Source organism: Ovis canadensis, chromosome 11 (assembly GCF_042477335.2).
Source record: "Ovis canadensis isolate MfBH-ARS-UI-01 breed Bighorn chromosome 11, ARS-UI_OviCan_v2, whole genome shotgun sequence".
Taxonomy (NCBI): Eukaryota; Metazoa; Chordata; class Mammalia; order Artiodactyla; family Bovidae; genus Ovis; species Ovis canadensis.
The window spans coordinates 58,821,971-58,847,843 of record NC_091255.1 but is presented as its reverse complement, the minus strand read 5'-3'; the positions used below and the strand labels follow the sequence as shown (position 1 = coordinate 58,847,843).

At 59.4% G+C, this 25,873-nt stretch overlaps 2 protein-coding genes across 14 annotated transcripts in view; one reads left to right on the top strand and one right to left on the bottom strand.

The window, feature by feature from the left end:
* The first annotated feature begins 747 nt into the window (after window positions 1-747).
* On the top strand, window positions 748-12,880 carry SLC16A3 (solute carrier family 16 member 3). 7 transcript variants are annotated; one of them, XM_069543747.1, is made up of 6 exons: window positions 748-943; window positions 7,877-8,013; window positions 9,020-9,267; window positions 9,722-9,865; window positions 10,155-10,919; window positions 11,827-12,880. In XM_069543747.1, the coding sequence occupies exons 3-6, from the start codon at window positions 9,045-9,047 to the stop codon at window positions 12,078-12,080; spliced, it is 1,386 nt and encodes a 461-aa protein (XP_069399848.1). In that variant the 5' UTR covers window positions 748-943; window positions 7,877-8,013; window positions 9,020-9,044; the 3' UTR covers window positions 12,081-12,880. The 7 variants fall into 7 exon arrangements, with proteins under 7 accessions (XP_069399848.1, XP_069399846.1, XP_069399849.1 ...); XM_069543745.1 differs by having other exon boundaries at window positions 752-1,433; XM_069543751.1 differs by having other exon boundaries at window positions 761-943; window positions 9,165-9,267.
* Window positions 9,567-25,873, bottom strand: part of CSNK1D (casein kinase 1 delta) — a 39,558-nt gene continuing 23,251 nt past the window's right edge. For 2 of the 7 annotated variants that reach the window (XM_069543753.1, XM_069543757.1), the window contains 6 exons: window positions 25,443-25,613; window positions 24,831-24,979; window positions 22,749-22,920; window positions 22,048-22,187; window positions 12,993-13,146; window positions 12,120-12,268 (listed from right to left, as the gene is read on the bottom strand). In XM_069543753.1, coding sequence (XP_069399854.1) covers window positions 13,057-13,146; window positions 22,048-22,187; window positions 22,749-22,920; window positions 24,831-24,979; window positions 25,443-25,613 — 722 coding nt within the window. In that variant the 3' untranslated portion in view covers window positions 12,120-12,268; window positions 12,993-13,056. Of the gene's footprint in view, window positions 9,913-12,119; window positions 12,269-12,992; window positions 13,147-15,749; window positions 17,892-19,013; window positions 19,079-22,047; window positions 22,188-22,748; window positions 22,921-24,830; window positions 24,980-25,442; window positions 25,614-25,873 lie in introns of those variants that run through there. The other 5 variants (XM_069543756.1, XM_069543759.1, XM_069543755.1 and 2 more) reach the window with 3 other exon arrangements.

Here is a 25,873-nt window from a genome sequence, read left to right as displayed (position 1 = left end):
GCTGGAGGGCTTGGGCTGGGCTCCCTGCTGTCTTGTATGCATGCCTATGTGGCAACCTCTCTAGCATGTGGGGGTGAGGGTGGTTGGGCCCCAGGCCAGGGTGGCAGCAACACCTGGCCCAGCCTCTGTGATTGCTAGGGCTCTTTGGACAGGGGATGGTGCTGGGGTGGTCTCCCAACATTCGGGGAAAAAAAAAAAAAAAGATCAGAAGTCCTCAGTGGACTTGGTGTCTCCAAAGGAGTGGTTGGATGGTGAACTCTGGGCTAGAAGGCCCACACCACCCTCTGCCCATCCTTCTTTACTGTGCCAAGAGGGGTTAGCCACCCCACTGGCCTCTGGAGGGGGTAATCCTCCAGAGGATGCACCCAGGGATGCTCACTCTGTCACCCTGTCTGGGATGAACAGGAATCTTTGAGATAAACCCCAGAGACACCATTGCTTGGCCTCCTGAAGTCCCTGAACACTTGGGTGTCTCGTGGAAAGTGTCCTGTGACTTGAGACCAGTCACCAAGCGGTGTCCTGGGCCCAGGCCACTCTGGTTCCTCTTTAAACCTTAGTTCTTTCCATGTTGCAGATGAGAAAAAGCGGGCTTGAAGCACCTTGCCTAGGACCGACTGCGATTAAATCTCCCCTTAAGTGAGGGTCTGCGGAGTATGGTGATGGGGAACACGCCTTGGGGCCCCACCATCCCCCAGCACAGCCAGGTTCTGGAGCAGCGGTTGTATTTGACTCCACAGGGGAAACGGAAGTCAGAGAGGATGACATCTTTGACCAAGATCACTCAGGCGGGGTGGGGGGACGGGCGATGTTCGCCTTCTCCCTCCTCCCCAGCCCAGGAAAAGGGGCGCCGCCCGCCTTGGAGAAAGCAGAGGTTTCGGTGGGGGCTCAAATCCCAGGGGGCTTGGCTAGGGTGGCCTGCAAAGTCTCAGAGCTGAGTTGAGAGGTGAGAGTCCCACGGGTTCCGCGTGCTCTTGGTGGTGTGGGGTGTGGCTGGGTGCGCCCGCTCACTTGTCAGCGCGGCCCCGGGCGCGGGGGGCGACAGGGGTCGGTGCCTCGGAGAACGCGGGACCCAGTGCACTCGGTACCAGCCCGGGCAGAGAGAGGCGAGACCGCACAGAGTGGGAGACGAAGGGGCGGGAGGGGGCTGCGGGCCAGGGCTCTCAGCTCAGCGCCAGGGGTTGGCGTGGCTGGGGGGCCGGTCTGAGGGCGCGCGGCAGCGGAACTGATCCGGCGAGAAGGCTCAGTCCGCGCCGCTGTCTGCGCCGTCGGGGAGTACTGGGTCGCCCCTCCCGCGGGGTCCCGGCGGGGCGGCGCCAGGCAGCGGTGACGTGCACTGGGGAAGTGCCGCGCGAGCGGCCGGAGCACTGAGTCGCCCCCGGCGCGGCGCCTGGCAGCGAGGCGGGCAGAGGCGCGCGGCTACCGAGCGGCAGCAGGTAGGCATGGCCCGATGCTCCGCGGCTCCGGGACCGGGACTCTCCCAGCCGCCCCGGTGCTGAGTCTGCTTCCGGACTGGGGGCGATCTGGGGGTCCGCGCTTTTTGCCCTTCTGGTTTGGGGACACGCCGGGCACATACGAGCTCCCCACCTCCGGGGGGCCTCACTGAGGAGCCCAGGGAGCCAGCCGCACCCCTTTGAGCCCTCGGACCTGGGTTGCACGACCTCGGCTTCCCGGGCTCCTCCGGGCGCCCCTCCGTCGAGCGACCCTCGGGGGCTGGGCACCGCCAGGAGGCGGCTCTGTGGGGCGGACGAGAGGGTTCCGGGTATAAATAGCTCAGTTCGCTGCGTATGGCCTGGGCGCGCCGGCTATATTTGGTGGAGCTAACGCCTGGCCCGGGCCCCCTTCCCGGGGGGGGGGGGGGGAAACGGGGAGCACGTATTCTCCGGGCCGAGGGGTGGGGTGGGGTGGTAGTACCCGAGGGCTCACCTCCTTCCTGTTCTCACCGCCGCCCTAAACACTCACCAACCCACACCTGCCCTCAGGCAATGGGTTCTGATTGAGACCTGGGTAGATAAATAGGGAACCCGCTCCGGGATCAGACTGGACTCCCCGAGCTCACTTCACTCCCTTCCCAGGTCCCCAGCTCTGGCAAAACCAGGTGGGGCCTCGGGGCCTTGGTTTATTTATCTGCAAAGTGGGTTGACAACTCATCCACCTGGATGCTGGCCCAAGCCAGTAGCCAGCAGGCCTGTGAATGGGAGGGAAGCAGTGGGGGCAATGGCCTCCGGGTGTGTCAGGGAGTGCTGCCTGGATTCTGGGTGAGGCGCAGGCACAGCCCCTAGGGCCAAAGTGCTTCTCTGTCCCAGAGGCACTAGGCTGTATGTCCAGAGGTGCTTGGGACGACAGGATCACTCTGGGTTATGACCATGGCCAGGCTGAGTGGTCCACGGGACAGAGGATGGCAGCTGGACCTATGGCCTTTATGCAACCTAGGTCAGAGAGGTTTATCCAGAGTCAAGAGGAGGAGTGGGTGTCGTGGGGGTTGGAGGGTTCTGGGGTCCAGGGCCTCATTCTGAAGGCTCAGGAAGTCTTCGGCTGTCAGATGGGTGGTGGGAGGGACGGGCTTATGGAAGAGTGTGTCCTGGAGGATGGACTCAGCCCCTTGACTGATGGACAGAGGCTTGGGCTCAGCTTAAGGAATTGCTCCCATGGTGTGAGGTCTGCCCCCAAGGGGTTCTGAGGATGGCGGTGGCAGTGCCCAGACAGGTCTGGCACCTTCCTGCCCAGTCTGTGGTATAGTCAGTGCCTAGGTTGGACATTGGGAGGCCCAAGGAGATCCCAAGGCAGGCTCTGTAATGACCCCATGTGACCTTGGGCAGGGCGTGATACCCAGAAGGTAACTCAGCTCTCACTCACTACAGCTGGACACCTCTGCTTGAAGGGCAGCGAGGAGAGGCAGGCGTTCATGCTCCTCAGGAAACTGACCAGGGAGAGCGTGTGGAGCAGGGTCTGTGGGGCCCCACTCTCTGGCTGGTGGTGTCTGCAGGACAAGGCTGCCTTGCTCCAGGGCAGGACTCGCAGGGACCTAGCAGGTGTGGAGGGGCCGGTGCCGCCCCTTCGAGGTTAGGAGCCCAGTAGAGCGACCCCAGGGCCCCTCGCGGCCCTTCTGCGAGGAAGCCAGTGGAGAAGACAGCCAGGCAGAGCCATCAGTCCATTGGACGCCCCTCCGGATCAGGCGGGATCAGGCGGGATCAGGCCTCCGCCGCTTCGGGCACTGGGCCCGGACGCAGGGGCGGGGCGGGGCGGGGCGGGAGCGGACAGGGCCTGGGGCTCCTGCCGGCGTCGTCTCGGCGAGCGCAGACCTCCCGGCTTCAGTCTCCATCTGTGCGATGGGCCGTGCGAGGAAGCCGGTCACGGAGACCCAGGGTTCTCAGTCAATGTTTCGAGCGCCGGGCCGCGCCCACTTGGCCCAGCTCCAACGCGGGAACAATGAAGAGTGCCCCGCCCGGGGGGAACCACGGGGTCCCCTTTGGCGCGCTGGGATGCCCAGTGTGGCTCAGGGGTTCCTTGACCCTGGGTGGCCTTACGTGTTGGCCCTGCGCTCTGGCCAATACGGTAGCGGACAGGGAGGGCGTCTACTCCAGGCAATACGGCAGCGGCTCCTCCCTTGGCGCGGTCACGTCCCCCACGTCCCGCGCGCTGCCTGGCAGCGGGGCTGGGGCGGGGCCGCCCGGAGCATCCTCTCTTCCCACCCCCACCTGCCCCCAGCGCCCCCCAGGGTCGGCCGGACTCCCACCTGCCCAGCCGGAAGCTGAAATAGGAAGGATCATCCATCCTGCTCCCTGGGGTGGGGTTGGGGGACGGCCAGGGTTCCACTTCCCCCTCCCCAACCGTTCTGATCTCAGCCAAACCCCCCACCTTCTACTTGCTCCAAAGCCCCCAGGTGGTGGTGGTGGGAGCTAGGAACCCAGTTTTGGTGGAAGGGTCCCTTCCTGGCTGGTGGGTCTTGCTGACACAGAGATCACCTTCTGGGCCTTGGTCTTAGGTGACAGTTTAGGGCTGGGGCGGGGGTGCGCTGCAGGAAGTTGAGTGGGACAAGGTGGCCACGTGGATGGGCAGCCTAGGCAGGGCCAGGCTGGGCAGGGTTGGGTCCAGGCCTGAGGGGGGTTAGCTTGGGCCTGCTCAGCTACCTTCAGGCCCTTCCCCATTGCCCTCTGAGCTTCCTAGAGGAGGAGGCCCCCCAACAAGGTAAACAAAAAAACATCCCCAGGGCCACTGTCGAATGGCCTTCTTGTCATAACTGGGTGATGGAGGTGGAGAATGACTCAGAGCTAGGGGCTGGCCTGGGCAGCAGTGTCCAGTCTGGTGAATGAGAACTTTGTTTCCACCCCACTGGCCCCTACAAGACATGAGCCCACAGGAGAGCTTGTGGGAGCGCTGGGCATGTGCGTGGTCAGAGAAGGTGGGGTGGAGGGCCCAGGCCAGGCTCAGAAGGCCTGGATCAGACTTTCACCCACTGCCCAGCTCCCACCTCCCCAGAAAAAGCCTCAGGCACCTCCCTCCAGTCACAGCTCCAAACACCAGCGCTGAGATGCATCCTGTCCCCACTCTTGGAAAGGAGACAGGCACTCTGATCAGAGTGTCCTGAATGCTCTGGTTACCTGTGCACAACAGGGACGGCAGGCAAAAGAAGGGGAGCCCCTCCCTCCTCCTGAGGGTACAGCCACCCCCATGGGCTTCAGGGGCCTTGAGGCCTGAGGAGCCAGGAGCTAGCCTCACTGGGCTGTTTCCCTGTTGCTCAGGCATGTCTTCCAAGCCTCCTGGTGCAGGAAGAGTCAGGAAGGAATGTAATTGCCCCTTTCTTGCCCCGCCCACCTGGAGCTGGTCTCCAAGGACTAGAGGTCCAGTCACGTAACTGGCCAGGCTGGAAAGTGCACCGACGAAGCACATGGGACAGGCCACAGGCTCTGGGGCTGGAGGCCCCCTACACTGAATGCCCCTTTCCTGGTTCATGGCCTGCCCTGGAGGCTGAGAGGCCACAGACCCAGGACCCGAGGTGGGTGAGGGAATTGCCAGTATAGAGGCCTAAGGGGCAGCAAGCCTGTGGCTGGAATGGAGTGGCAGAAGGGGCCCGGGAGGCCACCAGGACATGGTCAGGGCTGACTCTGAGGTGGGAGCATGGGGTCAGGTTGGGAACACGCTGGTATGAGGTTTGCACTAACTTTTTGGGTGGAGATGTAGGGGTTGGGGTGAGGCTGGGCACCCTCACCACCAAGGACATTCAAAACTGGTGAATGTAGTCAGAGAAGGGGGCCATGGGAAGAGGGGTGATGCCATGGGAAGTTTGGAGCCTCACGCCAGCTAGGACCCTCACCCAGAGAGCCAGTGGGTCCCTGAGGCAGCAGCTGGCAGGGGCCCCTGATGTAGGAGGGCACGAGGGATGGGTCATTCAGAGGGATCTCTGTACACGTGCCTCTTTGGGCCAGGACCTGGGAACAGCCCCTGGAGCCTCACCTGACCCAGAAGTGGGCACACATACCCACCTGGGAGATCAGCTTTCCGAGGCCTGGAGGGTGGGTTATTTCTGGGCTGGGAACGTGGTTTGCGTGCTTCCCTGTGAGAGTAAATGTCACTGAAAGGACAGCCGGCCGGCACGCGCCAACAGATGTGCTGGCGCCACCTCCCTCTGTGCTGTGCTGAGGGTCCCCGACCAGTCCCGGAGGGGGCCGCTCCTCCCACCCTAGGTTTCCCTTGGAGTGTCAGCCAGCCTGTGCCCCAGCCTGCCTCCTCCACAGGATAGGCTGGCCTGAGGAGGCCATTTTGCTCTTGGAAATCTTAGCTGCCCCCACCCCTCGCCATAAATACACAGAGCACTTCTGGGTGAATCCCCTTTGCCCCCAACCTTGAGACCCCTGCTCTCCATCATCTTCCCCTGCTTGCACACCCTCCCCCACTGCAAATTGAAGTTCACTAGAAATCTCCCTTCGAGAACGATCTGGTGTGGGGAACAGGGTGGGGGTCATCTCAGTGTGGCTGCAACCTGGGCTGGGGGCTTAGCCGGGAGAAAGCAGTGTCTCTGGGGTGTTCAGGGGATGGTGGGAGAGATGACCATATAGGACCTTGATCCAGGCGTGCGAGATGGCCCCCTCCTTGTGTGAGCCTTGGCCCCTACAGGTCCTGGAACACGCTGTACCCTCCTGCCTCTGGGCCTTGGCACCTGTCCCTCTGTCTCCTCACCCTCCCCAGTGCTCTTTCTCCTCAAGATCCTGGAGGCCTCCAGGGAGGACCCAGCCCTGGCGGGCAGAGAATAGGGCTTCAAAGGTTGTGGTGCCCATGATTCCCCTGGTGCCCCCGGTCTGACTGATGGAACCAGGGAGATCTTAGAGGGAGGCCCTGTCTTATAACCGTGGGTTTAAAAGTGTCTGGCTATTCCTAATTGCTCACCCCAGACACACTCTCCTCTTTGGCCTCCACATGATCCATTTGATTTACTTTACAAAGCTCATAACCTCAAACAAGCCAGGATACTGAGGACAACCAATCCCTCAGTGTCCCCGTGACCACAATCACGACCACTGTCTGGAGTCCTCGGTCAGGGATTCCTATGTTTTCTGCCTTAGTGTCATTGCATCGCGGAGCATTCACATTCCTAAGAATATACTTCGTTGTTTTTTGTTTGTTTTAATATCACTCAGCTGCACTTACCTTAGAGACCCTTTAAACTTAATGCTCACAAGGGGAAGGGCAGAGGTTCAGTGCCCCCACGGCACCCAGTGAGTTTGGGATGACATTTGTCCACTTGTCCCATGCCAGGCTCAGGCATGTGGCCATGTGATCCAAGGCAGGGCTCTGCAGAACCTGGGGTGGGCCACTCTGGAGCTGTGCTCAGACTGTCCGGGCGCAGAGGCCCTTGTCTTTCCTCCAGTCCTGTCCCAGGTTCTGTGTGGCCTCAGATGCAGAGGTGGCCACCCAGCGGGCTGCACCGGGTCACGGGGCTGTGCCTGCATTTGCGGGAGGATGAGGGCTCCCTTGACTGGGGTGCCCCCGTGTACCTTTTGGCTGTGTCCCCAGATGGCTGCATGCCTCTTGGCCTCAGACACACCCTCCATCCTGCTCACTGAAGTCCAGGTGTCTTCCGAACACCGGGGTCTGAGTGCAGGGAGAGGTGAGGGCTTCTCTTGGGTTTCCCAGTGGCGCCTGTGGCCCTGGCCCAGCTGAGAAGCAGCGCAGGCTCTGAAGGTGGACCTGGCAGATGGGGGTGATGGCAGGGCTGCTGTTCTGCTCCAGTGGGCTATATCTGCCTTGTCATCACCCTGATAGCCAGCTGGCTCCTGGGGTCCAACCATCAAAGGGTGGTGCTCAGACAACAGCTCCTGCTTGCAATCATCTACAAAGCCCCTAACCCCGCCCCCGCCCAGACACCCTCTGAATCAAAGCCCAGGATCCCCCCACTCCACTGCGGGATCGCAACCTGGATACCCCTTCCCCATACTGAATCAGAGTCTGGATCCCTCCAGACTACTGAATCAGGGGCCCCGGAGGGCACAGCCCCTGTGGCCAGGGTGCTGGGGGGCAGGCTGGAGGTGGGGGTGGGTGGGTCTTATTCCCCACATTCTTTTGCTCTGCACATTGAAGCTGTGCTCAGACAGGCCGGGCACAGAGGCCCTCGTCCTCACTCCAGAGTCCTGTCCCAGGTTCTGTGGAGCCTCTGATGCAGGACTGGCCACCTGGAAGGCTGTGCCAGGTCAACAAGGATCCGAGGAAAAGGGGCAAGGGGTGGAGCCAGGACAGATTACGAAATCAGGGCGGGCAGGCTGATAGGAGGGCAGCGGCGCTGCTGTGTAGCTGCCCTGGTCAGGAGGTCCCTGGGCATCACGCAGGTAGGAGTGTTTACACCACGGAATCGGCAGATACTACCTATCAGGGCTTCCTCCACCAGGGAGCTGGCTTATAGCTCACCACGGGTGGGGAGACACGGAGCTTCAGTGGGCAGCAAGTGGCTGGATCCACCAAGCCCTCCCTTGCCCACGCCTGCAGCAAAGAGGCCTACTCTGTCCTTGGAACAGCTTCTGTAAGGTGAGGCTGATTTCTGGGATTTGGGGATTTCTGGAGCGAGGATCGGGGATGAAAATGGGTGGGGAGAGGAGGATCTCCAGGTGGAAATCAAGTTCCTGGGCCTCAAATGAGCTAAGTTCCTGGGGTTTAAAAGAGGGAAGTTGACCCCAGGCTTCCGCGGGTTTGGGGCTGACAGTGGGTGTGGCCAGCTTCCACTGGGCAGCCTGGGGGCTGCAGTGGTTTGCTCTGGTGGGCTGGATGGAAGCGGTTCTTCCCACCGTTCCCTCACCAGAAGAGCTAAACTCCAGCGGCCGGACAGAGGTAGGTGGGTGATAACAGGATGGGACAAGTCGGGGCCAGCACAGTGACCCCCAGCCTCCCCGTCTGCTCCCCGACTCAGTCCCTGCACAGCACTGTGTGTGCCTCCTCAGACTCTCACTTCTGGTGCAGTGTGATCAGAGTGGGAAGGACGGGGAAGCCCTGTCCTCCTGGGAGTGGGAGAGCAAGGCTGGCCACATCTAGACTGAGGTCTTGAGGGACAGCACCACAGACCAAGCCCCAGGCCCCACCAGTCCTGGCTTCACTGCCCGAGGTGCTGGTGGCTAGCACCACGCGGCTTCCCGACACAAGGTCAGGCAGGAGACCAGAGCACGGCTGATTTCCCCACTGGGGTCTGCCCTCCTCAAGAGGTAACCTGAGACCTGGCTGAGCCCAAAAAAGCTACTGCCCTTTAGAGCTAGTTGTGTGGGAGCAGGCCAGGCCTGCGCAGGGGAGGGAGGAGGAGCCGCAGCTCTGGTCACCCCACACCCTGATGCCCTGCACCCAGTGCAGGTGAGGGGCAGAGGCAGGGTTCTCAGGTAACATCAGGTGGCTGGCCCGGCCCAGAGCTGAGCTCCTACTGGTGGCTAGGGCCTGAAGGGAGGGGCGGCCTGTCGGGTGCCCGCCCTCAGCTACACCTGTGTCCCCACGCTGCTGGGCTGTAGCTGGGTGACTGACAACTGAGTCAGCCTGGCTTCCTCTTTCTCAGGGACGCGGAATCAGCCCTCCTGGTCATGGGAGGGGCAGTGATCGACGATGGCCCGACCGGCATCAAGGCCCCGGATGGGGGCTGGGGGTGGGCCATCCTCTGGGGCTGTTTCGTTATCACGGGCTTCTCCTACGCCTTCCCCAAGGCGGTCAGTGTCTTCTTCAAGGAACTCATGCGAGAGTTTGGGATAGGCTACAGTGACACGGCCTGGATCTCCTCCATCCTGCTGGCCATGCTCTACGGGACAGGTGAGCAGGGGCTGTCATGCCAGGTGACCACCTCTGAGAGTTCACCAAGTTCACTTCTGGGCAAAAAGCCCTGGGGGCTGGGGGCTGGGTGGTGCATCCAAGTGTCCGCAGCCCTGGTCCCTAGAGGCAGCCGGCGGGAAGCCTTCGAGGGGGCTATGGTCTCCAGAGGGCAGGTTGGCACGGCCAAAGCTGTCTGAGACCCTGTCCAGAGGGCCGTATCCGCACAGTCATGCTGGATCCCAGAGCCATCCTTGCTGCCTGCCCAGACCAGTCAGGAGAGATGCCCCCAGTGGGGACCATTCCTTGTGAGCCATGCTTTACTTAGGAACTGACACGCGACTGCGGTGCCCCTGTGTCTCCTGCGCCGGGCTGTAGGGGCCTCGGGGAGGGGCAGGTCTCCCTGGGCATGGACAGCCTTGGTCCCGCGCCTTAGCTGCTATCCCTCACCCTCCAGGCCCACTCTGCAGCGTGTGTGTGAATCGCTTTGGCTGCCGGCCAGTCATGCTCGCAGGCGGCCTCTTGGCGTCCCTGGGCATGGTGTCTGCGTCCTTCTGTGGCAGCATCATCCAGCTCTACCTCACCACAGGGGTCCTTACTGGTGAGTGAGGCCCCGCCAGGAGTGGAGTGGCTGGGTGGCAGTGGTTCCTGTTGATAGAAAAGATAGGACCTCCTGGGGGAGGCCAGCTGTGGGGTGTCCCTGCCAGGCGCCCATCTGTCCCTTGTTCCCCGTCTCTCCCAGACACGTGGGCTGGTGTTGGGGGCTCTGAACACACACTGAGTCCCCTCACTTGGATGCCTCAGGTCCACACGTGAATCATTCAGGCTGGTGCCCGTGCCTGGGAGAACCTGGGCCGGGACACCTGACTCACCTGCCTGCTCCCCTCCAGGCTTGGGTTTGGCGCTCAACTTCCAGCCCTCACTCATCATGCTCAACCGCTACTTCAACAAGCGGCGCCCCATGGCCAACGGGCTGGCGGCAGCAGGCAGCCCGGTGTTCCTGTGCGCCCTGTCCCCGCTGGGGCAGGTGCTACAGGACCACTATGGCTGGCGGGGCGGCTTCCTCATCCTGGGTGGCCTGCTGCTCAACTGCTGCGTGTGTGCCGCACTCATGCGGCCCCTGGAGGCACCCCGGCAGAGTTCGGGTTCGGGGCCTGCACCCCAGCGGCCGCCCCGGCGGCTGTTGGACCTGAGCGTCTTCAGGGACCGTGGCTTCGTCATCTATGCCCTGGCCGCCTCCATCATGGTGCTGGGGCTCTTTGTACCACCTGTGTTCGTGGTGAGCTACGCCAAGGACCTGGGGGTGCCCGACACCCAGGCGGCCTTCCTGCTCACCATCCTGGGCTTCGTCGACATCTTCGCCAGGCCCACCGCCGGCTTCATCACAGGGCTCAAGAAGGTGCGGCCCTACTCTGTCTACCTCTTCAGCTTCGCCATGTTCTTCAATGGCTTCGCCGACCTCACGGGATCCACGGCCAGCAACTACGGTGGGCTGGTGGTCTTCTGCATCTTCTTCGGCATCTCCTATGGCATGGTGGGGGCCCTGCAGTTCGAGGTGCTCATGGCCATCGTGGGCACCCAGAAGTTCTCCAGCGCCATTGGCCTCGTGCTGCTGCTGGAGGCCATAGCTGTGCTCATTGGGCCGCCGTCCGGAGGTGAGTGCTGGTGGGGGGTGCGGGGGGGTGGGGGTGCGAGCGGCCTTCCCTCCCTGGGCCTGGCTAGGCCCTTGGGCAGTTTCCACACCTGCTCTTCCTGGGGAGGGGACTCACCCGGGGGAGCTCTTAGCTGGAAAGGCCTCCACCACCGCTCCCACCCGTCTAGCCAAGTCACCATGTATCTCTGCACATGGGCAGCTGACCTCAGTGGGGGAACACAGCCTCTTGCACATCCCAGGACCCGCTTGGTTTCATTGTGGGAAGAAGCCCATGGGCCTGAGCCATGGTGGAGGCCCTAGGCTAGCCCTAGCCCTAGCCAGGCTCTAGGGTGGAGTCCTGGTCCTCCTTTCTGGCTGTCCCCATACCCCGGGGACACTCAGAGCTGAGGCCAGGGTTGGCTTCTGTTACCCTGGACTTTTGCTTTATTTTTTGATAGCTGAGAAGATAGGGGTGGGGATGTGGGAGCAGCGTGGCCAAGGCCCTGCCAAGTCTCTGCACCTGGGTTTGGGTCTCTCCAGCCAACCCTGTAGGCCCTCTACCTCCCACTTGACCTTGGGCCTTTCACTCTTCCTGCCTGGGGTGGGGGGGGCCAGGGTTCTGGTGTGAGAAGGTGCCTCAACTGGGGTCCCAGGGTCCTTCTGGGGTCCAGGTGGTTCCTGTGAGGGCCACTGCGACAACAGGCAGCAGGGTCAGACTCTTCAGGTGGCCTTGGATGAGGCCCCTACTCAAGGCTCTGCTCTAAACCCTTGTCAGATCCACTCTGCTTTAGCCTCTGGGTCTCTGCTGCCTGGGGCGGGGTTGGGGGGTGGCGGGCAGTGAGGGTGGCTGCCTTACAGGTCCCAGGCTATCCTGGTGACTGGGGGTGGAAGCTTCAGCCCTGGGCTGACCCTGTCTCCCTGCACTGCAGGCAAGCTCCTGGACGCGACGCACGTCTACCAGTATGTGTTTATCCTGGCGGGGGCCGAGGTGCTGGCCTCCTCCCTCGTGCTGGTGCTGGGTAACTTCTTCTGCATTAGGAAGAGGCCTGAGACGGCCACGGAGGAGGAGCGCCACAAGCCCCCAGAGGATGTGAGGGTGGACTCCCGGGAGGTGGAGCAGTTCCTGAAGACGGAGCCTGAGAAGAACGGGGAGGTGGTTCACACCCCGGAAACGAGCGTCTGAGCCTGGGGAGGACGGCAGGGGTGCAGGGAACTGGACAGAGACCGTCAACGCTCGTATTTATTTCACAAACAGGACCAGCTTGGGCGGGGCCTTCGGCTCCGCGCCGGCTGCCCGGGCAGTGGATCATCACCCGATCAGTGTTTTTCAGGGGAGGTGGCGGGGTGGGAACGTGTCATTCCGAGGCGGATCTGCGGTGAAGCCAAGCCGCGAGGTTATGAGCCGTCTGCACCAGGGACCCCACCTGCTGACCCCAGGGAGCCCAGTGCCCACCGCTGGGCTCAAGGACCCAGAGACCCAACGCTTTGGAGACAACACAACTTTAATCAGGGGGTGGGGCCAGGGACAGCTATGGAGCGAGCACTGCCACAACAGGCCTCCCCACGTGCCCATGAGTGCCCTGTCCTACTGGGTCTCCCGTGTGCCTCAGCCCACCCCTTTTTTGAGCATCTTAGTGGACAAAGCTCCCTCCTTCACCTCTGAAAGGTTTGAGATAAACCTGCTCTTACTTAGGGACAGCGGTCTAACCGTTGACCCCAAATGTCTTTCTCAAAAGACAGCCTGCTTATTTTTACAAAGTGGTTTCAGTCCTCGTCAGCCACGTTAGCCTTCTAAATACTGCTTGTTCTGGACCCTGTCCTGTTGGACCTCAAATGGCTCAGCGTGTTCACACAGCACCCTGGTGGTCGGCAGGGAAGGGGCCACACAGCAGGGATGTGGACACCTAGGCTGGGATGTACATGTGGTTTCTGTTCACTGGTGTGTGTTTGAAGAAAAATGGTCTGCCTGCTTTTGTTTATTCACCCCTTGGTTAGCTGACAGTCATCCCACGTGGTCAGCGCCCAGGGCTGGTGTCTGGTCCCTGTCCTTTTCGAACAGCCCTGCTCAGCCCTGCCCTGGGTACCTCACACCCACCTGCCCTCGTGGCCAGCGGCGGCCTGTGTGGCTGGGAGCCCGGTCAGAGGCCGCTGGGGCTGCCTCAGTAGGTGGTGCGTCGAGGGCGCTGGGGACGGCAGCGGGCACCCTGGCGGGCCGCGTGCAGCCGGAGAGATGCCACATCCCTGCTCCTCTGAAACGAAAAGCAAGCAAAAGCTCACGTCCTGGGCCCCCCTCCCCAAGAGGTGTTGCCCTAAGGGGGCTGCTGGCTCCCTCCTCCATCTGGCCCTTAAGCTCTATGAGGGAGCCGGGCGCCTGCCTACAGCACCCTGCCCCATCTCATCCTTTCTGTCCTTCCCCTCTGCCTGGGCTGTGGGCAGTGCAAGCAGCTGCAAGGGTCAGGTGGTAGCCCTGCATCCACTGACCTCACCCTGTGCAAGGTGGGCCAGGCAGGGGCCAGCCCCTGGGAAAGCTGAGCCATGAGCACCCAACTTGTCAGCCCCACCTGTGGTCTCTGAACTGGAGTGGGGCAGGGAAAAAAGCACGAGTGGGTGGCCTGCTTGTGCCCTTCCCCCAACCCCCCCCAGCCCTCATCACGACACCCCGTTCTCTCCTGGCAAGACCTTGGCCTGGCTGTTGCCAGTCACTCAGTTTTCTTGGGTCTCTTGGGACCAGCTGTGGGGGTGATCAGGGCCCCTGTATTCCACACCACCACCCCTTCACTCTCACCTGAAGCTGCCTCACTCGTCCCTACTCCCATCTGGGACCCTCTACAGCCACACTGGGTATACCGTTCAGTGACTGAGATGGTGTGGGAGTCCCTCCCCTGGGGGTGGGACCCACGGCTGGTCTGGTGCTGGATCCATGCACCCCACGGTACACCTGAGGCCCCCTGCCCCCACATTAGCTGGTTAAAGCATGCAGGGGCTCTGCTCAGATTGGAGACTGACCTGCAGTCTAACCCTAACCCTGGGGACAGGGTGACCAGATAGTTCGGTCTGCCTGGTTTTCTGGTTCCAGGCATTTCCAGCTGTGCCCAAGACACAGAGAAAGAAAACTTCATGTCCTCAGGAAGCTGTGGCTGCCAACGGCCAATGGCCCTAAAAGCAGTTAGGAGAGCGGTCAGTGCTCTGGAATGGACAGGGCTCTCCCTAGTCCTCCAGACGTCCCACCAGAGGAGGCTCACACCCAGCTTCCCATGAAGACACAGATGCGTGTGCTAAGTCCACTCTCACAGGCCCTTAGCAGCTCCTTGGAAGACACATACACATCTGCCTAAATCAGAAGTGGGGGGCACATGAGCCAGGCGCCCTGCCAGAACTTGGGGCACCTGCCACCCTGTGTGGAGAACACCCTGGGACTCATGTGCAGGCCCACACTGGGAGAGCCTGGCAGGAAGGCAGACCCCGCTGTCAGTGGCTGCCCAAGGGTTCTGCCAATGGCAGTCTGGGATGCAGCTGCCTAGACCTGCAGGGCCCCCTCATGGCTCCCCAAAGGACACTCCCCTGTAACCCTAAACATCCCTGCAAACAGTGGTGCCAAGGGGTGTGCTGCTTTCGTAGCTCCCAGCCAATGGGGGTGGGCATGGTCCCTAGGAGGAGCTCCAAGCACCCCATTCAGAGGTGACAGGGCCTGGGGGCAGGGAGGAGGTGGAGGCTTGGACCCAGAGCTTGCTCTCCTGAGCATGGAGCCTGCCAGGCAGGTCAGGGGGTAGAGTTCTCCATGTTGGGAAGACAGAGGTGGTGAGGGGGCTGGGGAACAGGGCAGGCAGGCTCTGAGTGAAAGGGGCCAGAGTCCCTGTTCTGCCTGTGACCTCCCTCCTGGCAGGAGAACAAGAGGTGGTTCAGGGTTCACCTCATCACCATTTCAGCTGAGTCCAAGTGTCAGCAAGCTTAGGGGAGGAGGGGGAACCCATAAAGAAGAGCTCAGGCTCTTTCACATCCTCAGGGACCATCTGGCACAAGCCTGGCACACCTGGCTTGTGAGCAGTAAACACAAACCAGTGGCGGGTAGGAGACCCACCTGCCCCACCTGTTTCCCATGCATGTGGGTGGCATCACCAAGACTCTCCCTGTAGCACATGCAAGGCTGGCATACTCCGCTCCAGGACAAGTGGGTGTGGACCAGAAGGTGCTTAGTTACCATACATCTATGGGAACACATCTGTGGCCCCAGTTCAATAGGGAAGGACTTTCCTGCGGGGCCACACCTTCTCACTCGGCTCCGCCTGGAGCTCCCAGGGGTAGGGGTGTCTTGGTCTCCAACAACTCCGGGGGCAGAGGGAAGTGGAGGCCATGAGCCCAACAGCTGGAGAGATGATGCCCCCTTCCAGCACTGCCTGACTAGAAGGGACAGCACCTGGGGCGTGAGGGATGCAGGCTGGTGCTCACACTGGGATGACGACAGCCGGGCCCAAGCCCCTGTCCCAGCAGGGGCCCCTTCATGGGTACCATGAGCACCCCCCACGGGCAGTAGGAACACGGCTACAGGCCAACTACCATGCTCTTCACTCCCCAGAGAACACAAGGTGAATGGCAGCATGTCCTTCCCACAGAGGTGGTTAAAGCAGGGGATGGGTGTGTGCTCACGGCCTACACCCGCAGCAGCTCAGCCACATCCCCGCCACGCCCCAGGGGCTCATCCCACCTGCTCCCGATCAGCTTATGAAAGTACACCAACAGGCTTCCAAGGACAGACACGAATGCCCAGTCTCAGAAAATTAGTTTCACAAAGTTAATCTACACAAATCAAAACTCAAAACTGATGAAATAAAGACCACATGGCAGGGGCAGGGAAGAAAGGCAGAAGTCGTCATGAATTTATTATTTACATGGTGGTTAAGGACACAAATACAGTGGTCATACAAAAGCGCAGTTCAGAGACTGGCCACTGATACACAGGTTGATACAGACATTCCAACTATGTTTCCTGCAAGTCAGGATGGGGAGTTAAATATGGGGCGACGGGGCGGGGGGGACACAACTGTCCACAACCACACTGCTGAGGACTCAGGGTTGGAGTCCACTTCTAAAATGCCATCTGGCAATTTCAGGTGAAAACCTGGATGCAGAACATCAGGGCCGCAGCTGCTAACAGCTCTCCAGGAGGGGGACGCCCACCTCTGAGGAAGGCACTGGGCCACGATGAAAGCCCCCCACTCACTCCAACCAACCCGAGCTCCCTCTACACTCCCAGAAACACAGCCCCACCTGGCCAAGTGTCCACACCCCGAAACACTTACAGAGTAGCCAGCTCAGGATTCAGAAAGAAGCAACCAGCTGCGTTCTGTGCCATCAACACAGCCGCCGGGGCCTCCTAGGACCAGCGTCGCTGTGCTGGGACTTTGGGGGCAGGAAGGGAGAACACAGACATGGACACCTTTCAGGTCCCTAGCTTCCCAGTGCCTGTTTCTAAACAGAACACACTGCAGGGCAATGATGGGAAGAAATGTGAAAGTACCTATGAACATATATATTGCACCTCACTTCCAGAGACGGAGGCTCCTGTCTACCAGCCGCCACTACCAGCTGATGCCTCTGCTGCTGCTGCTGCAAAGCGAGGGAGGGTGTCTCAGGAACCCACCTGGAGCCTGGTTGCCCCGGAGGGTCTTTCTGGGGAGACTCAGCCCTGCTCTGCCTCTTGGCCTCTGTGGGGTCACTATGTCTCAGGGAAGGTCACAAAAGCATGTTATCTTTTACTCTCCTGGACATCAAGTCGTCAGAGTCACCTGTTTCTTGGCACTTCAGAGTGGATTCCCTTGGGCCCGCTGGCCTTTCTGGGCAATGCTGGCACACAGGGCGGACACCACGGCCCTTGGTTTTGAGCAGAGATGTTAACCCAGACTGGGGGCCAACCTGCACTGGTAGTATCGACAGCCTATTTAGAAAATCTCCTAAGTTCGAAAGCACTGGGGCAACCACCACCAACATAACCAAACATGACTCCAGGGAGGAGCCCAAGTCTCTGAAATCCTCTCCCGAGGGATCAGCAACATGACGCGAAGCCGTGGCTTCTGCAGTCTTCAGGCTCAGCTTCCTTCTCGTCGTGTCTAGGAAGGTCAGATCCATGGGCTGCTCTGTCGGGAAGCACCCGCTGCGCCTGTGCGTGTGGCCAGCACTTTCTAACTGCCCTGATGATCCAAGAATCCCAGCGGGTCTGCAGTGAGCGGGCATTTCAGTTTACAGTGGGGAAGGGAGCGTGACAGCCAAAACTAGATTAATGAAGTCACGAGACACACGGCACACGGACACATGTTACTTACACACGCGCATATACGTGACAGAACTTCTGATGAGAAAATCCCTTCTCCACAGTGGACCACATAACAAACCACGAGACGCAGACCACAGAAACCCACGTGTGCTCTGCTCCCTGCCTCACTCCTACACAAACTCCACACCAGCACCTGCTTCAGAATTCTTTAAGTCAGCATCTTTAAGACCGCAAAAACAGACATGAAAGAAACAATAAAAAGACAGATTTCTTTACACAGATTTAAGCCAATAATTTTTAGCAAAATGATACAAAACTGTCTTAACCAAGTAGAAGATTGGTAGTTACAGTAGACTCGGCAGGGACACGGGTGCGCCACCACGGAGGGGACTGAAAGGCTCTTGGATGGGAGTTTGATTCTCTCTGCAACCGTCTCACTGCTTTCTTCCCAGCCCCGCTAGAACCGAGTTCATGGGGGCTCAGTGCAGCCCCTGGCGATGGCAGCGCTTGGAGTCTGTCCGGTTGGATTTATGTTTTGTTTCCCCCATGGGCGTCGCTGGGTGGGTGGCCTGGAGAGCTCCCGGTGTTAACATTTCGGTTCTAGACCGGGGGCGTGTCACTAGTAACAGAGTAGATCAGCCATGCATTGTCTGCCCTCAGCAAAAAGGAGAGTTCTCATCGGTGCACGACAGACTGCAGACCACTGGACGCCACCCGACCGGGAATCTGTCGGAGCCAAAGCACAGGAGAAGGTCAGCGTGAGGCCAGAGGAGTGGAGCCAGTCAGGCTTGAGCACAAAACACCAGTGACAGCGCCCGGGGAGGAGGAAGGGACAGATGCCACCTAGCCCCTTTGGACACGTGCCCCCCAGCCGCTCTGGAAGGTCCCTCGAGGCCAGGACACGTGCAGCAGAAAGAGTGACAGGAAGATGGGGAAGGAAGAAGAGCCATGCAGGCAAGGAGGCCGCGGGGCCGCGAGCTCATGATCAGTCAGACCGGACGGAGTCCAAGCGGGCAAGAGATGCCCAGCGCCCCCTTCCTAGGAAGTAGCCTGGTGTTCTGAAATAGAGGACCAGGCCCCGAGTGGGCACTGGGACTCCACTTGGGGGAAGACGTGAAAAGCGCTTCCCATCAAGATGTCCCCCAAGAGTGCAGTCACGTTACAACTACAGCCGGTCTGCCCCGCGGTGCCGAGTGGACAGAAGCTGCAAGCCCTCAGCTGGGAGGAGCCACAAGAGTCGCCACCAAGAGGGGAGCTGGGCTTGGGAGGCCCAGCCATGCACCAACGGCAGGGAGCAGGCGGCTGTGGCTGATGGGTTAATACAGACGAGAGCGTGGACAAGATGCTGGGCAGAGACCAAGTTCGAAAAGAAAAGCAAACGAGGACAGAAATCAATGCTAAAGGAAGAGAGATGACAAAGCCAGGACAGCAGAGACCATCAGGAGTGTCTCACGCAGCAAGAGCGCAAGAGGCCCCACCAAGCGTGGCCCCCACAGCCAGCACAATACAATACACGTCCGGCGACCAACCTGGGACCACAAGGCCCCGAGCCTTCTGGGGCCACTGGAGCCAAGACTGGGCTCCTGCTCCCCATGCCAGCTCCTGACTAGAGACCACGGCAAGGGCCAAAGGCCAACGGAAAGGATTCTGGGGTCATCCCAGACTGGAGAGCCCACCGTAGCTGCTCTGGAATCCACGTAAGGAGACGACCTGGGCCGGGGCCTGGCTCTACCTGGGGCACCTGGCATGCAAGCCCGACCCACTGCGTGCTCCCTCAGGCCGGCGAGTGGGCGGCAGCTCCCACCCGGCCCGGCGCCTGCCAAGGAGCCCCGCCGTGAGCACACTCACCCAGTGCTGCCTTCCGACGGGGAGACGTGCAGCTACTTGCCGTGATGTTCGAAAGGAATGCTATTCTGAGGTGGGGGGAAAAGACAGCTGTTGGTAAGGGTTCCACTGGCTGGACCAGCATGTAAGGCCCTCCTGTTTCCACAAGTGCTGCCTTGCCTCAACCAGGTCCAGGACCCCTGGCTGGGGCTGCTCGAGGGGATCCCGGGACCACACAAGGAACTGGGTCCCACCTTTCCAGAGTGGCCCCTGCTCCTCGAGGATGGATCCATCAGGGAGGCCAATGAGGGAGATCCTTCCCAACTCCTCAAGCAGTAAGAGAACTGGATGCCCGGACAACAGCCCCTCCACAAGCTCTTGGCATCAGGGGCTCCTGAGGCTTGTGCTCGGGAGATGGAGAGGACACCACCTCCCCGTGACACAAGAACTGGATGTATTTTCTCACTGACACACGGAAAAGGACAGGGCTGCGGACCTTATTTGGAGAGCCAGAATTAAAACAAGTCAGCCCATCCGAAGGAAAAACTGGCACCACGGGTCAGCATTATGTTCTATTCACAGCACTGGATGAAAAAGACACTTCTTACAAAGAGAAACATCACACACAGGTTCAGCCGCCAGAAGCCTTTCAGTCTCTATGACATCCCAGCAACAGAGGCCAGATTCGCAGGCTGGGGTCAGGGGTGTGGGGACTGTAGTCCCTGGAGAAGGACAAGGGGGTGAGGAGTGGTGGCTAGGGCAAGGGACGTGTCACGTCCTCCCACCCCCAGATGGAGAGGGTCAGCAGGGCCGTCCCCCAAGCAGCCGAGTGGCTCCAGGCGCTTGTGTGCTGACGATGAGCTACCTCCTTGGCCTAGGTACACTGGCGCAGGATGCAACCTCTCCTTGAGGAAAGGAAGCTGGTAAGAGGAGGCCGGGCTCGGTGCACACGTGGTGCTGGCCCCTGGATCCGTGTGTCATTGGCCCTATTCCTGCTTGCATCTTTTGGTGGGGGTTGGGGGTGGGGTGTGTGAATGGAGGCCCACAGTCATAAAAGCTGGAGCAACTCTGATCACACCCTTGGTGGTCAGCAGTCTTTCAGAGTCTCTTAAGGAAGAGCACCTGGGGGATGATCAGGAAAACCTGAAGGAGAGAGCTGTCCAGCTGCCCTCAACATGAAGATCATAAGGAAACTCCCAGGGTAACTAGGGTGCTTCTTTTGGAAGGGACACACACAAATTGAATCTCTTCAGAGACTGGCTCCCCCCACCCCACTGTTCAGGCCCTCCTCTTCGTATGGAAAGCAGAGAGAACCAGGGGGCAAAGACATGCAATTGTGATGGAAAGATTTTACAGGAAAGGTCTTGAAGCTGTGTGTTGTCAACGTTCAGGGGTCATGGGCTGAATGAAGATGGACACAAGGTGGCAAAGAGGCTAGATTAAAACCCATAACTGCCTGGCACTCTCAGGACTCAGCCTCTTCCACTTCCCTCAATGATCCGCAAAGCAAAACACGTTTTCTTGTGTTAAAAAAGAAGTTAGCCTGCCCCTTCCTTGTCCTTGCTGGCTGAGGTGTTCTGGAGCCCTCTACCAGGCCCGCCTGGCCAGGCATGGTGAACACCTCCAGGGACCTGCTTCCAACTGCTAGCTCATGCATTCCAGGGCTTGTGGGAAGAAACCTGTTAAGCCCCTTCTGTGCCCTGTGGTGACAGAGGATGATTGTGGGGCTGGGAGTCCTCAGAGGTCCAATCTCATTACTGACCCACTGAGCCGCATAATTTGAACTACCTGCATCTTCAGTCTCTTAGAGAAAGTTACCATGTAAGAAAAACCCATTTCTAGTAGACTTGCTAGTAAATTACTAGTAAATTTGGCAGAAACATTATTTCACTTGATTAAAGTGTGCCTGGGCACACCTTGTTCCTCTGCCACAAGATCAGCTGGATGCCACAGGACTGAGGTTCTGGGAGTTCTCACAAAATGCTCGATCCACCAAATTCACCAACGTTCTACGCCCACTGCCCAGAAAGCACCGAGGAGGGCAGGACGCAAAGTGTAAACGTGAGGCATCGTGGTGAAGCACAGGGCCGCTGCCCCAGCACACGGCCGGGACCTGGGCTTCGGACATTCCTCAACCCGCCACCTGCCCATCGAGAAGACACCAGGGGGTAGTCCCAGTTCCCACGGGACACTGGTTGAAGCAGGAGAAATGGTTCACTTGGGTTGTTCCTGACCCCTGTCTGCCCCTACTGCCCTGACTGCAGGAGACCCTGACGCGACTTGAGGAAAAACGTTCGCATGTGGGCAAAGAGCTGCTCTGCTAAGGGAGGCACGGTAGCAAGCACAGAAGGACAGCGAGGAAAGCCACAGTGGGAAGAGGATACGGGGGGAGGGGGGGCCCTGGGACCAGGCCCTGCACCTCTGAGCACACTTGCCGCGCCAGACAGAAGAGACATCAGAAGGGGCACCAGAAGACAGAAGCCCTCGCCCCGAAGCACACTGCCAAGCGCTGGGCTCTAGAAGGCCTCTGCCCACAGCATTGCAGTGACGGCCGGCAACACACCACCCCTGCCACCCCTGCCCTGGCACTCTGCTGGGGGAACAGCTGGTCAACAAGATCGAGGACAGAGTCTTCAAGGCTGGATGTGCCCACAACAAATGGCGTGAGCAGGCTGGAAGCACCAGCCTGCACAGGGAAGATGGCCAAGGCTCCAAGGCTGCCCGGGGGCTGGGAGTCATGTGGAGGGCAGCAGGAGAGAGAGGGCCCTGTGGCACGTCCCAGCACAGCCTGAGGGGAGGGGTGTAGAGCCCTTACCTCACACAGCTCATCAAGGAGGCTCTCAACCAAGGGGCCAAGCTGCATTGAGGGGTACAACGTTACCCCATCAGTTAAAACACCAGAATATGGGAAGAAAGGGAAGGAAGGAAAGAAGGAATGCCTTTGAAACTATGACCTCACTCTGCTTGGAGCCCATAAGACCAGACCAAATGTGGAAAAGTCAGAGGCCCACAGCACCCGACCTGGGCGAGCTCAGGTGCTGGCCCACGGGGTGCGTACCTGTGAGGTGGACATGCGGGAGGTATCTTGCCGGCCCGTGAGGTCAGATGAGGAGATGTTGACCGGGGCACCGCGGTGCAGCCGCATACTCACTTTCCGCTCTCTTTCCATGCCGGACACGGGCCTAGGAGAGGTGTTCGCTGGAGGAGAGGGAGACAGGGGCAAGCGTGAGGCCTCAGAATGCAGCCCCACACTCCAGCACAGGGTCTCTCCTTGAAAACCACGTCTAACAAGGACCCTCAGCTGCCTCAGTTTCAGGCACAGGACAGCTTACTGCACCCTAAGATTAGGCCGGCATCACAGGTTGATCCCTGGGAGTAAAGCACCAGGAGTCTAGTGGGAGGGTGGCTGGGGCCTCTGCCTACAAGGCCTGTCTTGACAGGCAAGGAAGAGGCTAAATGTTGTGTCATGAGAACAAGAGGCAAAGCAACAGAGCTCACAGGGAACATAATCCTTCAACAGGCCAACTTCTGAGAAATAGATATTATGGAAGGCACTATCCCAGGTGGTTCCCTGGCGTGTCTAATTTCGGAAGTAAAAAATGAACAGAACGAGGACGCACACGCTTCACCCACAAGGCACACTGCCCAGACCCCATGAGGTCACACACTGGAGTGTCCGGAGCAAGCGACACACAAAATAGAACCCCTATTGCCTGCAGCGCGGGGACCAGGGTGAGCTGCAGCCCTGGGACCACTCACCAGTGTGTGAGGTAGGGGTGAGGGGGGTGGGAGGAGCCACCTCCTGTGTCCCCCTCAGCCGGCCCGAGGCCGTGGAAGGGAGGCCGCGGGTGGCTGGATTTCGGGAGTGTCTCAATCGCTCCTCTCGGTCCCGGCGTTCCCGCTCAGCATCGTCAGCTGCCCGGCTGGCTCCCTATGGAGGAAAGAGGGCGACACCAGAACTGAACTGGGTTTGGTGAAAAACCACCTGAGGCCCTTGGCCACCACTCGAAAAAACACGGGGGCATGTGTAACAGGCCCCCCCGAAGTCTGCAACCTCTGACAAGTCAGGCATTCCTCCCTCCAGGGGCGCGCTTGACCCGTCCCACGACCGAGGGCGAGCGGAACCAGGCTTGTCTCCTTTCCCAGCAGAGGAAACCTCTACCCACTCGCCTTATCACTCCTCAGAACCCAACCACCAACAGCATCTGGCAGCCCTCATCTCTGCGATTATTCATGTGGGGATGGGAACCAGCGATGGTCAGAGGCGGCCCAACGTGGCAACAGCTGGGGGAAGGTACCCATGCGACAGGCAGAAAGAAAGCACTGCATTTGGTCAGCTGAAGAGTCTAACCAGAGCCCAGACGCCTGGCTCGAGTCATCCTGCTAGTGTGCATGAGACGAGAATAGCCACCAGGCTCGTCCCAGGTGGCGAGGCAGTGGGCACCACTTCAGCTAAACTAGCTGCTCCCAGAACAGCTAGTCAACACTTTCAGGGAGAAGCACAGGGACCCTGGATTTTAAGTGGTGACGCCAGGGTACCTGTCCTAGTAAAGGTTATGTCCTAATCACCAGCGCCGTAAGGCAAGAATCTGCAAACTGCAGCCCATGGGCCAAATGCAGCCACACTCATTTGTGCAAATAGTTTTCTTGGCACAGTCATGCCTGCTCACTGACGCACTGCTTTGGCGGCTGTCCAGTTATACACAACACAGAGTCGAGCGGTCACAATGCCATACAGATGGCAGAGATAAAACCATTTATTGTCTGGCCCTTTATAGAAGAGGTTTGCCGAATCCCTGTAAAGGGTGACGATGTAAGAACAAAGAATTTGTTACAGTGGCTCTGGCAGGAAGTGCACCCTGATGTGCAGACTCCAAGGAACCTGCAGCACTGCCCCCGAAGGTTGTCCTTCGAAGGCCATCCTAATAAAGAGGTCTGGCAGGATGGCACGGGCCAGGTCCAGGGCACGCTGGCTCTGTGGGCTGGCACCAGCTTGAGGAGGCTGTGGTTCTCTGCCCTGATCTGGTCCGTGTGAGCACCCATGCACCCGTGAGGCCACGGGATAAGGCTTCCTGTTTTGCACTCTGAGGAGGAGGTTCTGTTCCTCCATCAGATTTTGTCACCCTAGAAACGTGCCAATTTTTGTTTTAAGCTCACAGAACACATTTTTAATGAAAGAGGAAGTGCAAATTAAAACAAAAAACTGGGATTCTGGCTGTAGTGTCAAAGATTAAACAAACTCCTACAACAGACTCAGAGACAGGTGGCCTGTTTTAGAGGAAACAAACTGAAGTCCAAGCTCCCACTCTATCCCACCCCGAGCCCCGACAGTGCACGTGCACACAAACACGGGCTCATAATAATGAACAAACTGGGTGACGAAGGAAACCAAACAGTAGGTCTAGCTCCTCACAAGGCCACATGGAGACCTAAGACACGGTACCTCCCAGGCCACCCAACCCCTGGGAGGCTGGGCCTCAGCACAGCCAGGTGAGGAGAGGAGGGGAATGTCTTCACCCCGCCCGGTGGGAGTCACATCCCCTTGACAAGGAATTCACAGACCAGCGCAGTCACAACATCCTGAGGACCGCAGAGTTCAAATGAGAGCCCTGGTCTGGGCAGACTTGCACTGTGGACTCCATCGTGGCCCTGAGGTGCCTCCTTGGCTTGCCCGCTGGCATTTTGCTTCTCAGAACCCCTTGTGCTCCCCATGTGGCAGCCATGCCTCCTGAAGCCCCACCGCCTATAGCTCCCAGAAAGGGATGGCAGCAGCTGGCAGCCTTTTGCTGACAGGCAAGCCCCTTCCATGCTGAGTGGTCAGTGAGCTGGGGGCACACTTACAAATTTGAGCATGTTCCAGTCGAACACGTAGTCATAGGAGAAACCCTGGCGATGGAACAAGTTCCTGAAGAGCTGTCTCAGGTATGAGTAGTCAGGCTTATCGTCAAAACGCAAGGAACGGCAGAAATTTAGGTACGTGGCGAATTCAGCTGTAAACACCAGAAGATTCAGAGGTAACCAGCAGTATTCCTGCCTGAGAGCCAGAATGGTGTCTGTCCACAGAACCTCTGACCACTCACGGCCACAGAGAGAGGCTGCGAATGCTGGAGCCTGAAACATCAGGCATGCTTTGGGGAAAGAGGATGAGAAAACTGAGCACCACAGAGCATAACAGCTTCATCGGAGACACTTATCCCAGGAGAAGTCTCACAAAAACAAAAGGAAAACTCCCTGAGTTACGGCTCAGGAAGGCAGAGGAGCACCAGGGACAGAGGCTGTGGCCACTCGGAGGGGAGGCCACCTGCCCAGTCTTCAGCTCCCTAACTATGCAGGGCGCTGAGGGGGCTTTGGACAGCCAGCCTCTGGGGGGCTTCCCTAGTCCTTCTTCCAGACCTCACAGGCCCCTGCCCTCCCACAGAACTACAACTGGCTGACTGTCCACCAGACACTCACAAGGGTAGCCTTTGCACAACACCTCGATGGGAGTGGACATCTTCTTTTCACTGATCCTCTCATACTTCTGCCTCTTGGTAGCAGCCTTCAGGCCCTGCCAGGGCAGTGAGCCCAGGTTGAAGTACATGAGCACGTAGCCCAGAGACTCCAGGTCATCCCTTCGAGATTGTTCTGGATAGAGAGGAGAGCAGGTCAGGGTGGTGTGCCTGAGCATGCACAGCAACACCCCACAGATGCTGCCTGGGGATAAACTCAGAGCCTCAGAGAAGGACACGTGGAGTCTTTGCTTCTGCAGAAGCAACCCTGCTGTGCCGTTAGGAGATGCACTGCCACCCATTAGGAAGCCCCAGCACATGCTGTCCCTCACGCCTCACAAGGTCTGCAGGCCCAGATGCCAGCCTTTGCTACGAAGGTTTGGTGCCAGCCTCCAT

What these genes read in the sequence shown, in the direction of transcription:
- SLC16A3 (XM_069543747.1), top strand. Translation starts at nt 9,045, where the DNA reads ATGGGAGGGGCAGTGATCGACGATGGCCCGACCGGCATCAAGGCCCCG. An exon ending in CACCACAGGGGTCCTTACTG is followed by an intron (nt 9,866 to 10,154) that starts GTGAGTGAGGCC and finishes GCTCCCCTCCAG; the next exon opens with GCTTGGGTTTGGCGCTCAAC. An exon ending in CATTGGGCCGCCGTCCGGAG is followed by an intron (nt 10,920 to 11,826) that starts GTGAGTGCTGGT and finishes CCTGCACTGCAG; the next exon opens with GCAAGCTCCTGGACGCGACG.